The following is a 14563-nucleotide window of genomic DNA, read 5'->3' as shown; positions in this document are numbered from 1 at the left end:
CGCTCCGTGACACTTGTCCATCTTTTCCCAGAAAGAAATGAGCATGCATTGTTAGGAGAATGAAGTTTGTGTTTGGTTAATGGAGTCAGATAACTCATTCGAACAATTTGGTAAACGATACATTGTGATATTTCATTCATAACACTTTGAACCAAACTATAAAAACAAGATTATAAAACACCAGCTACAGCCAAAACTGAAATCGGACGGGGGCTGGACATGTCCAAAACACCCCAAAACTTTCGTCAAAAATAGAAAATAAATCTAGATTTGTGAAAGCTACAAACCTGAAGTTCCACAGAACGGTTGAACTCTCTTCTCAATAGCTCCCGGACCTGACTGAAACCGGCCACCGAGCTTCTGGCACCACCTGGAGAAGACACACTTTAGTCGAGTTCTGGTGACCGGACCTCTGCTGAGTTCTCGAGACCGAGTCGGGCGTACCTACTCGGACCAAGTACATTTCGGGCTTGGTAACGTTGCACAGGTATTGTTTGCCGGGAGGTGTCTGGACAGGCCTTCCTGTAGTGACCGCAGGCGCTCGGGTCAAGCTAATAGACGTCCGCTGGGTAGCAGAACTTCTCGTAGTGGTCTTCCCTAATTTTGGGGTGACTTCTGTGGTACTGCCTGGTCTTTTGTTAAGGGTTGTGGGACCCGATGTGGTAAGCTGAATCCTGGTAACGGTCGTGTCGGAACCGGGAGGGAGTTCACTGGGTTCGGAGACCTCCCTTGGTCCTGGAGAAGAAAACCCAACTGTGGGGCGGTCTGGCTGAGGGGTGGGATCTGCAAGAGGAAGCTCGGACTTCCTTGGCGGAGTGGGAGAAGAACTTGGAGACGCCTCCGTCTCCACCGATGGGGGAACAGCGTGACTTTGGTTGTGGTGTGAGGTTGAGTGTATACTGCAGGCAGGAAAATGAGTCAGGTGTTAAATAGGTGAGAAGAAGAAGACTGGAGGAAATATGTTCTGGTACACTATACAACCCAACAAAATATTGAGCTCTGTTGAACCCAAACTTCAGTGATCTACAAGAGGCTCCACACACACACATACACCTTAGAGCAGGGGTGTCAAACATGCGGCCCGGGGGCCAGATCAGGCCCGCTAAGGGATTGAATCCGGCCCGCGAGACAACGCTCAGTGAAGCGCAAGAGAAAAACGAGCTGTAGGTTGAAATATGTCCACTTGATGTTGCCAAAGCCAGGTGCCTCTCACAAAGACGGTGGACTTGTATTTCTCTCTCTCTCTCTTTTTTCCCTTCCCTTTTTCTCTCTCTCGCTGTCTCTCTCTTTCACTTTCTGTGTCTCTCTTTGTCTCTTTCTTTGTTTCTCTTTGTCTCTTTCTCTCTCTCTTTGTCTTTTTACCTTATTTTGCTCTCTCTTCCATTCTTCCTTCTCTCTCTCTCTTGTCTCTCTTTCTCTCTCTCTTGCTTTCCCATTCTCTCCTTCTCCCATTCTCTCTTTCTCTCCTTCTTTTTTCTCTCCTCTCTTTCTATTTCTCTTTGGATATTTTTCTTTCTCTCTCTTTCTTTCCCCCTCTCTCATTATTTGTCTTTATCTCTTGTTTCTCATGTTTCACGTTCTCTCTCTCTCTTTTTTTCTTTTTTTCTCTCTCTCTCTCCCTTTCTCTCTTTCTTTGTCCCGCCCTCTTTTTCTCTCTTTCGCTTTGTCTTATTTCTTTCTCTCTTTCTTTCTCTCTAATCTACTAGTCCGGCCCCCGAGGGAATGTTTGTTCTATCCTGTGGCCCCCGAGGTAAATTGAGTTTGACACCCCTGACTTAGAGGTATTACACGAAACCAAGATAAGAGATTAAGCTTGGATATGTTTGTTATTATCATAGGCGCCGCTGCGAAGGGCAGCCTTTCCAGCAGCTCAGTGTTATTTCGCTCTTTTTGTGATTTATTGTTTTAAGTGTCTGCTTCTATCTTTGTGTTTTTAGTCCTGTTTGACAACGACACTTTGGATGACTTTCTATCCTATGGTTATGGGTTTTAACGCACAAAAATGCGTTTATTCGAGGAATCAACTCCTTGCCCTGAAGAATTCTCGTGCCGGCGTGATGATGGGGGCCCTATCGTGGCTGCAGAGTCGGAGCTAAGGCTAAGCGACTAGCGGCGTTATAAGTCTTCGGCACCGTCCGTACCTCACGGGAAATGTGAACTCTCTACCAAATAATACGGACGAACTGGCCGTACTTGTGAAAAACATCAAAGCGTACAGGGAGTGCAGTTTGCTGTGTTTTACGGAAGCGTGGCTCACATCTAGCATCCCGGACGCTAACTGTGGAACTACTTCAGCGCTGTTAGGGCAGACAGAGACACAAAAGCCTGCAGGAAGCGCATAGGAAGTGTACTCGCTATCTACGTGAACACGAGGTGGTGTAACCCTGAACACGAAGATTTCCATCTGCTGCAGAGACGTCGAACTTTCGGGCTAGTGTATGACGTCATCCACTCCGCTGTTGCCAAACTACAACACAGCACCCTGAGGCCATCCTGTTATTTTGTTAATAAACAACAAAAGGATACTGCTGGAAGTGTGAATTTCCATACAGGGATAAATAAAGTATCTATCTATCTATCTATCTATCTATCTATCTTATTTTAGCTTCGAGTTAGTTGCATGAACAAAAGTTAAATATAGCTTGGTGTCATGTCCAGCATGGTCGCCGTGGCGACCGGCTGGCCCCGCCCCCTGGGCACCGGCTGTAGCAGTTCGCCTAATTTGCGTGTGTGCTTCTTAAGGGGGGTTTTGGGTATTGCCGGTTGTTGGTTCATTGCGTTTTCTGTTCTGCATTAATCTGTTCTGTTTGTCCTGAGGAAACCTGTGTTTGCCCGTTCTGAGTAAAAGCCTGTTTTGTGAGTATTCCTAGTCAGAGTTCCTGTTTGCCTGTAAGCCTGTTTTTGTTTGTTGGGTCCCTGAGTGTTGGACAACTTTTATTTTGCCAAATAAAAGTAACTGGTCGTTACGCGATTGAGTTCTTCCTTCCTGCCTCCTGCCTCCGATCTGGTCCGGTCTCGTGACAGCTTGGCTCAGTTACGGTGGTGATATAATCTCAGGCTAAGACAAATCCACAGAGATCTTTATGGCAAATTCTACTCTCCATCGTGTGAAATACCAATGGGTTTTATAGCGTTTCCATGCACATTCTTGATAGATTGCATTATTTTAATCATCCTGCATTAACATTTTACGTGTATTGCCATTTTATTGGTGGCAGGCCTTGTGTTTTACTGCTATGCCAAATAGGAATCAGAACTTTGTCGAATGTGTATAGTCTTGCCAGGAACTATTAACCCTGCTCACAATATAACACTCAGTCTAGTGCAGGGGTGTCAAACTCATTTGAACTCGGGGGCCACACGATAGAACACACATTCTGTCGGGGTCCGGACTAGTAGATTCAAGAGAAAGAAAAAGAGAGATAAAGAAATAAGAGAAAGAGGGAGGGAAAAGGAGAGAGGGCGGGACAAAGAAAAAGAGAGAGAGGGAGAGAGTGTGAGAAACAAAAGAGATAGAAAGTCAGGAGAGAGGGGGGAAAGAAAGGGAGAGGAAGAAAGAAATCCAAAGAGAAATAGAAAGACAGAGGGAAAAAAAGAGAAAAGAAACCGCCAAGGGTAGGAAGAGAGAAAGAGAAAAGAGAGGAAAGGAAGTTAGAGCAAAAGAGGTTAAAAAGAAACAGAGAGAGAAAGAAACAAAGAGCAATAAAGGAAGAGAAAAAGAGACACAGAGAGTCAAAGAGACAGAGACGGGGAGTGGGAGAAAAGGGGTGGAAAAGAGAGAGAGAGAGAAATAAATACAAGTACAGTGTCTTTGTTCAAGGCACCTGGCTTTGGCAACATCGAGTTGACATATTTCAACCTGCAGCTTGTTTTTCTCTTGCGCTTCTCTGAGTGTTGTCCCGCGGGCTGGATTCAATCCCTTAGCGGGCCTGATCTGGCCCGCGGGCCGCCTGTTTGACACCTGTGGTCTAGTGCAATGTTCCCTGTAATTTTCCTTACGGGTCTGAGCGTTCACACAAAGTCGGTGAGCAACGCTTAAAACAACAGTGAGCAACGGCAATCCCAAGTGTGGCAACTAAATCATTGTCAAACATGTTTAAAACTTGACATCAAGTTACATTTTGCTGATTTTCCGGCAATGCAAAATGATTTTTCACTTTTGAATGAATTGACTCATGTACGATTGCAAAGGTTGCAGGCCCTACAAACGCCATTTATTTTTACAACAATTCTTTCACAAGATTTCCATTTATTTTATTCTTGGTATCTTTTGTTGCATGATACTAACATTTTTGGGGCGTATTGAGTCGGTTGTACGATACACAACTGTATATAATTATATTTTTTAGTGGAAGTACAATGTTTTTTTTCTCTTTTTTGTAAATTCCTTTTTAAAAAAATCTCAATGTGCTTTTTTGTTCTCTATTACCTTTTTCCCTTTATTTGCTTCTTTCTTCTGGCTTTTTTTCTGAATTTTCCTGCTTAGTTTTCTCTTTTTTTCTCCTTTTGTTTCGTTTTTTTTGTCAGCTTTTCACTACTTTTTCATTTTGGTATTTTTTTTCTTTTTGTTCTATTTCCCCCCCTTCTTTTAAGTCATTTTGTGCACAATTTTACATCATATTTGGTCGTGTGGGGGATGAAAGAAGCAAAAACAACCCGAAGAGCCGTTTAGGACCCGAAAGAGCCTGTTCTTTTTAGTGAGCCGAGCCGAAGAAGCCGGTTCTCGAAACACTCTACTGACTTTACTCAACTTTGTTCTACTTCGACATTGACTTAAAAATACCGCATTTAGAACACACAGTCAGGGGAAGTCATGTATTTTTACCTTTATGCACTGTAACTTTGACTTAATTCGCTTTTTAATTAGCAATTTTGAGCCCTGATTTTTGTGAGCTGGCTAGATTTTCTTGTGCGCGGGAACATTGGCCTAGTGTACCGTAATATATACTATATCACGGTACACTAGGCCAATGTATATATATATATATATATATATATATCCTGCCTCAAAAAAAAGAAATTGATTCTTTATTAAGGATTAATGAAAAAAACAAACCCAAAAAAAACATGTGCACCTGTCTCCTTGAGCGCGACCAATAGGGGGGTTTTGTAAGGGGGTTGTGTAATCGCAAGACACTGCCTTTTCCCCCCCAATGATTTATAGTTTTCTATGATTGTGCTGTTTTCCCCTTTGTTATTTGAGTGATTAGATTGTTCAGGCAACCGGAATTGTCGCAGTTTGGGTTTTAACGGCGCCAGATAAAGAAGCTCAACCCTAACAAAGCTCCCCAGAAGAGGATGCTGTTTTCTTAAGGTTAAAGCATGTCACTATGATTAAGTATTCACAAAAAAACAAAGCTAGCAGAAATCAGGAAAAATGCAAAACTGGTCTTTAAAAATATAAGAGTATGTTTACACATTGATATCAATCTGTCCTGTGATACGTCATTGCATCACAGGACAATACTCTACAAACTAATACCAGCTGCCGATAATCACTAGAGAAGAAATGCAATGGCAAATCGAAGCCACCAGGGAGCAATGTCCATCCATTATCTGCACCGCTTATCCTCAGTAGGGTCGCGGGGGAGCTGGAGCCCATCCCAGCTATCTTCGGGCATTAGGCAGGGGACACCCTGAACTGGTTGCCAGCCAGTCGCAGGACACACAAAGACAGACAAAACACTTGATGATTCACACCTAGGGACAATTTGAACCAGCCAATTAACCTGACATGCATGTTTTTGGAATGTGGGAGGAAAACGGAGTGCCCGGAGGAAACTCACGCAAGCAGCACGGGAGAACATGCAAACTCCACACAGGAGATTCGATCTCATGACCTCAGAACTGTGCCGCACGCGCGCTAACCACTGTGCTGCCCTGCTGCCCGGGAGCAATGTCACTTTTCCCAAAATTCAAGCACTTTTCAATCCTTATAAAACACAACATTAAAATTCTAGCATTTTCAAGGATTTCAAGCAGCTGTACAAACCCCTGCGTTGCCAACTCTGCTCCTCTCGGATTTTCACAATTCACGTCGTTCAACCATTTTCTTTTTTTTTACTTTAAACAGACGAATTTTGCTGAAAGGAGAGAGACTTTTGGCAGCATGATGGGGCAGTGGTAAGCGCGTGTGCAGCACAGTTCTGAGGTCATGAGATCGACCCTCCTGTGTGGAGTTTGCATGATCTCCCCGTGCTTGCGTGGGTTTCCTCCGGGCATTCCGGTTTCCTCTCACATTCCATTAACATGCATGTCAGGTTTTTTAGCAGGGTTGGGTACGGTTACTGTAACTGGATTACTTTCAATGAATACATGGAACGGCAAAAAGCTGTTTGGATTAATTTTGTTTCTGTCGCATTTTATGTTTGTTTTGCCAGAGATCAAAGAGATCAAAGCCAGGAGAGAAAGCTTACCACGTGTTGTGAGTCAACATTTTATTCATTTTTAGTTTTTTTTGTCTTTTATTAGCATATTTGGTATTGGAGTCATCCAAAAGTCATTGAAAGTAATCACGTTAAAGTAACCCTACCCAACCCTGGTCGCATTTTATGTTAGTTTTGCCAGATATCAAAGAGATCAAAGCCAGGAGAGAAAGCTTACCACGTGTTGTGAGTCATCATTGTATTCATATATCGTTTCTTTTGTCTTTTATTAGCATATTTGGTATTGGAGTCATCCAAAAGTCATTGAAAGTAATCCAGTTCAAGTAACCGTACCCAACCCTGCATTTGATGTTCGTTTTGCCGGAGATCAAATAGATCAAAGCCAGGAGAGAAAGCTTACCACGTGTTGTAAGTCGTCATTTTATTCATATTTACTTTATTTTGTCTTTTATTAGCATGATTGGTATTGGAGTCATCCAAAAGTCATTGAAAGTAATCACGTTAAAGTAACCTTACCCAACCCAGGTCGCATTTTATGTTCGTTTTGCCGGAGATCAAAGAGATCAAAGCCAGGAGAGAAAGCTTACCACGTGTTGTGAGTCAACATTTTATTCATTTTTAGTTTCTTTTGTCTTTTATTAGCATATTTGCTATTGGAGTCATCCAAAAGTCATTGAAAGTAATCCACTTAAAGTAACCCTACCCACCCCTGCCGAAGATAGCTGGGATGGGCTCCAGCTCCCCAGTGACCCTATTGAGGATAGGCCGTGCAGATACTGGATGGATGGATGGAGAGAGACTTTCCTACCTGATCCGGTGCTTCTCCTGGCCATCCTGCTCTCCAGTAGGGGGGCGGGTCCCCACCTTCCCTCGTTCCTTCGCCAGAAGGTTGGTATAATATTCCAAACTGTTCATGTCGGGAAGCAGAAGCTCTGTCGGCTGAAGGGGCGCCAGGTCTTCAGGGTCGTAGTCGTCGTCCCAGGCGGGGAAGACGTCCGGGTGGGCGTGGCGGGTGTGAGGATGAGCCCCTCGGGCGGTAGGGGAAGGGGAAAAGAAGACCCTGGAATCCAGCGGAGGAGTCGGACGACGGGGCAAGGCGCCCTCGTAGGAATCTGCCCAGTCGCTGTCGTCAAAGGGGTGGCTAGGGAGGGCCGTGGCCAAGGTAGGTTCTTCACCGTTGGGAAGAACAAAGGACAGCGTCTCCATGTAATCCCCCGAAGCCCAGGTATCCTCCATGGAGTTGCTCTGATCCAACGGCGATAACGGAGCCAGGCTGGGCCGGTAGCGGGGGTCCAGCGGCGGTGTCAGGCTGGGGGACAAGAGGTCCGGAGGTTTGAGGAGAAGGTGGATCCCCTGGGCACCAGAATCCTCTGCTAAACTGCCACGGTTGTCACCGTAACTGGACTCGGGGCTGCTTTCTGGAGGTCTTAGTGAAAGGGGACGGAACCAAGTGGAGGGGGAGGACGTGGACCTCGCAGTTCTGTTCCCGTCCGGCCCACCTGAGACAAGAATTTATGAGTGAGAGGGTCTCGGATCATCCTGAAAAAAGTCTTCACCCAGCTGGTTTGCACACTACAGTGCAGACTATTTTGCTTACTGATAAGTTTATAGTTTAGTAGACACTCAAAATAAGGAGAGAAGAAATCAAATGATTTAGAAGAGAAGTGGAGAGCACCCAAACCTCAGCTAAGAAATTCCAAACTTTTTCCAAAAGGCCCTCCCCCGACTCCCTTTCATTGAATCTCCTAGGTTAGGTTCAAATCCAAACTAAAGTCTGTGAAAATCAAAGAACTGCAACATGATTGGCCAATAGTGACAATCATGTAGATAGATGTCTAGATAGATGTCTAGATAGATGTCTAGATAGATGTCTAGATAGATAGATAGATAGATAGATAGATAGATAGATAGATAGATAGATAGATAGATAGATAGATAGATAGATAGATAGATAGATAGATAGATAGATAGATAGATAGATAGATAGATAGATAGATGTCTTAATAGATGTCTAGATAGATAGATAGAGATAGATAGATGTCTAGATAGATAGATGTAGATAGATAGATGTCTAGATAGATGTCTAGATAGATGTCTAGATAGATAGATAGATAGATAGATGTCTTAATAGATGTCTAGATAGATAGATAGAGATAGATAGATGTCTAGATAGATAGAGATAGATAGATAGAGATAGATAGATGTCTAGATAGATAGATAGAGATAGATAGATGTCTAGATAGATAGAGATAGATAGATGTCTAGATAGATAGATGGAGATAGATAGATGTCTAGATAGATAGATGTCTAGATAGATAGATAGATAGATAGATAGATAGATAGATAGATAGATAGATAGAGATGTCTAAATAGATGTCTAGATAGATGGATAGAGATAGATAGGTAGATAGAGGTAGATATAGATATAGAGATAGATGTCTAGATATATGTCTAGATCGATAGATAGAGATGGATGGATATAGATAGATATATGTCTAAATAGATGTCTAGATAAATGTCTAGATAAATGTCTAGATAAATGTCTAGATAAATGTCTAGATAAATGTCTAGATAAATGTCTAGATAAATGTCTAGATAAATGTCTAGATAGATGTCTAGATAAATGTCTAGATAAATGTCTAGATAGATGTCTAGATAAATGTCTAGCTAGATGTCTAGATAAATGTCTAGATAAATGTCTAGATAAATGTCTAGATAAATGTCTAGATAGATGTCTAGATAGATGTCTAGATAGATGTCTAGATAGCTAGATAGATAGATAGATAGATAGATAGAGATGTCTAAATAGATGTCTAGATAGATGGATAGAGATAGATAGGTAGATAGAGGTAGATATAGATATAGAGATAGATGTCTAGATATATGTCTAGATCGATAGATAGAGATGGATGGATATAGATAGATATATGTCTAGATAAATGTCTAGATAAATGTCTAGATAGATGTCTAGATAGATATCTAGATAAATGTCTAGATAGATAGATAGATAGATAGATAGATAGATAGATAGATAGATAGATAGATAGATAGATAGATAGATAGATAGATAGATAGATAGATAGATAGATAGATAGATAGAGATAGATAAATGTCTAGATAGATAAATAGAGATAGATAGATGTCTGGATATATGTGTAGATAGATGTCTAGATATCTAGATAATTAGATGTCTAGATGTCTAGATAGATAGATGTCTAGATGTCTAGATAGATGTCTAGATAGATGTCTAGATGTCTATATGTATAGATAGATAGATGTCTTGTTAGAATAGGCTGGTATGCAAATGTAGGGGTGGGGTATAATGTGGGCTTTTACTCTCCCGGGTGGAGTTAAAGAGCCTCATGACACGAGGAAGAAATGATTTCCTCAGTCTGCATAATAGTAGTGCATAATACTCAAAACAACAAAAAACAGTGCGCAATAACAAACTGGCATCCTATGCAATCTCTTTCGCAGAGGTTCGATGTTTAAAAAAAAGAATACAATTATCATTTACTTAAAGGTGTAGTGCCACATTTTTTAAACTTAAGGCTGCAATCATGACCTTAAGCCAGGAGATGGCGGCAGAGTAAGACATGATTTGCTCAAATGAACTCTTTTATTTTGGCAGGCCTGCTAAGATAAAAGCAGATAGGCGCAATGAAAAAAAAAGCATAAAGGCCCTTTGAACTCAGTTGAGCATTGTTAACCCATACTTGATAGAGAAAATGTTTATATTTCAACTTTTTAAGGACACTTACTTTAAGTGTTATTTTTCTAGTTGTATTTGAATTAATTTTTGTAGAAAAATGGATTTAATTTAAAAAAATTGATCTGGTAATGTCATCCACCTCATTTTAAGTATAGCTCTCGTATACTGCAAAAAAAAAAAAAAAAACCCCAGCAATACAAAAAACATGGCCTACCTTCGGCAGGCAATGTGGACGTTGCCATGGAAACCAGCATCACGGTAAGCAGCATGAGGACAGTGAGGCCCCAGTCCGAGGTTCGGGGTTCCATTCTGGTTTTTGAAACCACTGCGGGGAACGGGTCCATTTTCGGATTCCGTTCCGACCGCCGTGATCGAGTCTGAAAGATCTGAATGGAAAACAAAAAAACACGGCTTGAAAATTGTCTCCATTTTGAGATTATAGATGGTTGTTGCGGACCCATGTTGCCTTCAGGGAGTGTAGGAAAAAAGAGGTTTGTCAAGACCAGAACGGAGACAGGACCCACTTGCGTTGCGTTTCTCACAAGTTTTATTAGAAGAAAGAGATCCGGTGATTGCTGGACGCAGATCGCTCTGAACGTATGGAAAAACAGGTCAGTAGCCGGGACAGGAGAGCAAAAAACGTGGTCTGGGTCGGAAGCGCGTCGTAAGACAGGAAAAGAGAGTAGACGTGGTCGGGGACAAAAAGAGGTCGAAGCCGGGGGACAGACGGGAGCAAAAACAGGTGGGAGTCAGGGTCGAATAAGGCTTGCCTAGTGTTAACTGAGGTTCGCAGACAGACTGACAAAAGGGGACGGATAGGAGTGGGTTTGAATAGGGTCAGGGAGCCAATCAGGCAGTACTGGGGTAAGCAGTACTGTAACACGTTATCAGTAACATTTGGTAAATGAACTGTCATCAGGACTGGCCTAAGCCTGCATGGGGCCCTAAACAAAATGAGATTTGGGGCCCCCTATTACTAGATCATTTCTATACCTACTAGAACTCATTCTATGTTCTACTCGAGGGGTGAGCAACTATTTGTAGTCGGGGGCCGCATGTGACATGTGATACTTTTTATAGTTTCCTCAAATTTGTTTTGAAACAACCACAATTAGAGAAAAATAGTAGATAGGTTCCCTGTTTTCGTTTGTTATTTAGTTTTGAAGTATCACTGTAGGTTTTTTAGTATTTCTGAAGTCTGATTTTTATTGAAGTTCTATAGGTTTTTTCCTTGCTGTTACCGTAGTTTTATTTTTGTACTCCTTTTGTAGCATTTCTGAAGTAATTTTTAATTAAGTATTTCCATAATAGCATTTTTTAGTATTTCTGTAGTACTTTATGTTGTATTTCGAAAGTAGATTTTTGTTGAGCATCTGTAGTATTTTCATAGTATTTTTGTATTATTACAGTAGTTTCATGATCATAGTATTTTTGTGGTATTACTGTAGTGTTATTTTATTTTGGTATTTTTGTCTTATCGGTGATGTATTTTGTAGCGCTGCAGAAAAGAAGCGTGGCGGTGGGCCAAACCCACTTCAAGTTTAGGACGGGAGGATCCCCCCAAGATGGTAAAGGTCACCTCATCTGTTGCTCGGAATGTGGCCAAATAGCCGATTCTAGAATGAATGCTCGAGTAAGGTTAGATAGATACACCTTCAAATTATTTATATTAGCGAGCCAGCCCAAACTCCACCTTCCCTTCAGTTCATCCCGATTATTCACTCCGTGTGTGACGCGTGCTAGCCAAATTCATTCCTATCATTCACTTCACGGCTGCAGTGCTAACTGCTTGGTGTGTCAAGACCAGAACGGAGACAGGACCCACTTGCGTTACGTTTCTCACAAGTTTTATTGGAAAAAGGAAAGGGTTGCACCCACGATCCGGTGATCTGAACGCGGAAGTGGGATTTCCGTAACGAGCGATGTCGGTGTCGGGAACGGAAAAACGGGTCAGTAGCCGGGACGGGAGAGCAAAAACGTGGTCGGGATCAGAAACGAGTCGAAAGCCAGGAGAGGAGAGTAGACGTGGTCAGGATCAAAAAAACGGGTCGAAGCCTGCGAACAGACGGGAGCTAAAACAGGTGGGAGTCAGGGCCGAAAAAGGCTTGCCTAGAGTAAATTGAGGTTCGCAGACGGACTGACAAACGGTGACAGATAGACATGGGTTTAAATAGTGACAGGGAGCCAATCAGAGTACGAGGCAGTTGGCGCCAAAGGAGCGGGCAAAACTGATTCACATCAATAATCATGACATGATGAGGATGAAAATGATAATGTGATAAAAATAATCCATTTTATTTCAAAACACCTAGAACACACCGTAATTCAATAAAAACTGACAATAACTACAAAAAAATAAAAACCCAGTACCATAAAATAAAGCGTGAGGCCGTTTAAAATGAGTAGGCAATTCCGAAAAAGTGGATTTTAAATCGAGATTAAAATAATTACGCAGGGGCAGCACGGCTGCGCAGTGGTTAGCGCATGTGCGGCACAGTTCATGTCTTGCGTGGGTTCAAATCCAGCTCCAGACTTTCTGTGCGGAGTTTGTATGTTCTCCCCGTGCTTGTGTGGGTTTCCTCCGGGCACTCCGGTTTCCTCCCACATGCCAAAAAACATGCATTTCAGGTGAATTGGCCGGTCCAAATTGTCCCTAGGTGTGACTGAGCGAGTGAGTTGTCTGTCCCTGTGTGCCCTGCGATTGGCTGGCAACCCGTTCAGGGTGTCCCCTGCCCACTGCCCGATGATTGCTGGGAGGGGCTCCAGCACCCCCGCGACCCTACTGAGGATAAGCGGTGTAGCTAATGAGATGAGATGAGATAATTACGCAGTTTGGCTCATGTTTCCCAATTCGTTCAGGGTGTCCCCTGCCCGAAGATAGCTGGGATGGGCTCCAGCCCCCCCGCGACCCTACTGAGGATAATCGGTGCAGATAATGGACGGGTCACGGATACCTGTCAAGCTCAGCCAATTGTTGGTGGCAATCCCCCTTATTAAAGGGCACCCATTTACTCACAGCAAGGCAGACTGTGTAGAATACCGAGACTCTTAGCGATCTACGATGACAATGACCGAGATGATCCAGATTAGCGCCGAAATTGTCAAAACGAGAAAAAAATCCGGTACCGAAATTGTTTTAAGGCACACAATCTGAAATGATAGATAAAAAAACGAATGAAATAAGAGGTGAAGGTATATCGACAGGTATGCGACTCGTACGTACCGGTACCGGTCCTGGCGGCCTGTTCGGCTCAAGTGGATCCCTCGTTCTTCTCGGCCCGCATCGCCTTCATCCCGGCGGCGAAACCGACGGCTTTTCCCTCGCCTCCGGTTCCGATTCAATCAGAGTCCATGGGTCGACGTTTGCAGGGGGAAGATAAGGAGGCCAGAACGGAACCGGACTTCGGATCTACCTGCCATCGTGCAGAACCGAGAAGGAGAGACACGCCCCTCCTCTCCTGCCGCCGCGCCACGACGCCAACGGGGGAGGGGGAGAGGAGCGGGAGGTGGAGAGGGTTCTTGGTTCCGTTTTTGGTACCGAATTGGTTCCGAACAGTCAAGAACTAACGTGCGTTCACGTCCCCGTCACACATGTGGAACAATCGCGAACGAAACGGCTCTATAAACCGGCTCTTGGAAATGAATGGCGGGAGCCGGCTCTCCACCAATCAAGAGCCGGTTCCCTTCAAGACGTTTTGTTCCCTCCTGTGATTGGTCAATTTGTATTTTTCTAGAGATTCTATGTTGGTGACCTAAATTTGATGTTCAAATTTATCAGGAAATTACAAAAAAAATTATTAAAATTGCCCCCCTAAAAAACGGGAAAAAATGACCTCAAAACAACCAGATTTGACCAGAAAAGGAACAAAATATGACAAGAATTTTAAGAACAAAATTTAAAAATAAATTTACACGAAAGAAAAACAAAAACGTGAAGAAACAACCATAAAATAGACAAAAAACGACGAAGAAATGACCAAAAATCTTCTTTTTCTTTAGTTGTTTTACCTATTTTGTTGTTCGCTTTAATTTTCCATTTTCTTAATTTTTATCATTATTTCCTGTATTTTTTCTTAGTTTCTGTTAGTCTAGCTTTTTACTTCTTTTTTCTTGCTTTTCCCTTATTTTCAGTTCACCTTTTCTTTATTTCTTTCTTTTCTTTCTTCCTGTTTTGCTTTTCTATCTTTTTAGTTTTTAAAACGTTTTTCCTTCTTTTCCCTCTCTTTTTTCTTTCATATTTTTCTTCTTGTATTTCTTTTTCCTAGCTTTTCACTTTTTAAATCTCTTCCTTCTTTTTTATTTTTGTTTTTTGTCTTTTATTTTGTCTTCTTTTGTCTGCTTTCCTAGCTTTTCACTTTTGATTTTTTTCTTCTCTTTATGTTTTTCCTATATTTTTGTTTTTGTTTTCATATTTTTAACTTTTTATTGCCTTTTCTCCCTATATTTTATAATATTTTTTCATTTT

At 42.3% G+C, this 14563-nt stretch overlaps 1 protein-coding gene across 5 annotated transcripts in view; it reads right to left on the bottom strand.

Annotated features, from left to right (window-relative positions):
• The window catches only part of LOC148356190 (UPF0606 protein KIAA1549), a 43011-nt gene extending 29335 nt beyond the window's left edge, over window positions 1–13676 (bottom strand). For all 5 annotated transcript variants that reach the window (XM_088348082.1, XM_088348083.1, XM_088348085.1 and 2 more), the window contains exons 1-5: window positions 13322–13676; window positions 10313–10484; window positions 7195–7885; window positions 445–899; window positions 288–370 (exon numbers count right to left, since the gene is read on the bottom strand). In XM_088348082.1, the coding sequence (XP_088204208.1) occupies window positions 288–370; window positions 445–899; window positions 7195–7885; window positions 10313–10442 (1359 nt within the window). In that variant the 5' untranslated portion in view covers window positions 10443–10484; window positions 13322–13676. The remainder of the gene's footprint in view (window positions 1–287; window positions 371–444; window positions 900–7194; window positions 7886–10312; window positions 10485–13321) is intronic.
• Window positions 13677–14563: the final 887 nt, after the last annotated feature.

The sequence above is a fragment of the Urocampus carinirostris genome, chromosome 11, assembly GCF_059441175.1.
Source record: "Urocampus carinirostris isolate Australia breed hairy pipefish chromosome 11, RoL_Ucar_1.0, whole genome shotgun sequence".
NCBI lineage: Eukaryota > Metazoa > Chordata > Actinopteri > Syngnathiformes > Syngnathidae > Urocampus > Urocampus carinirostris.
This window is presented reverse-complemented; position numbering and strand designations above follow the sequence as displayed.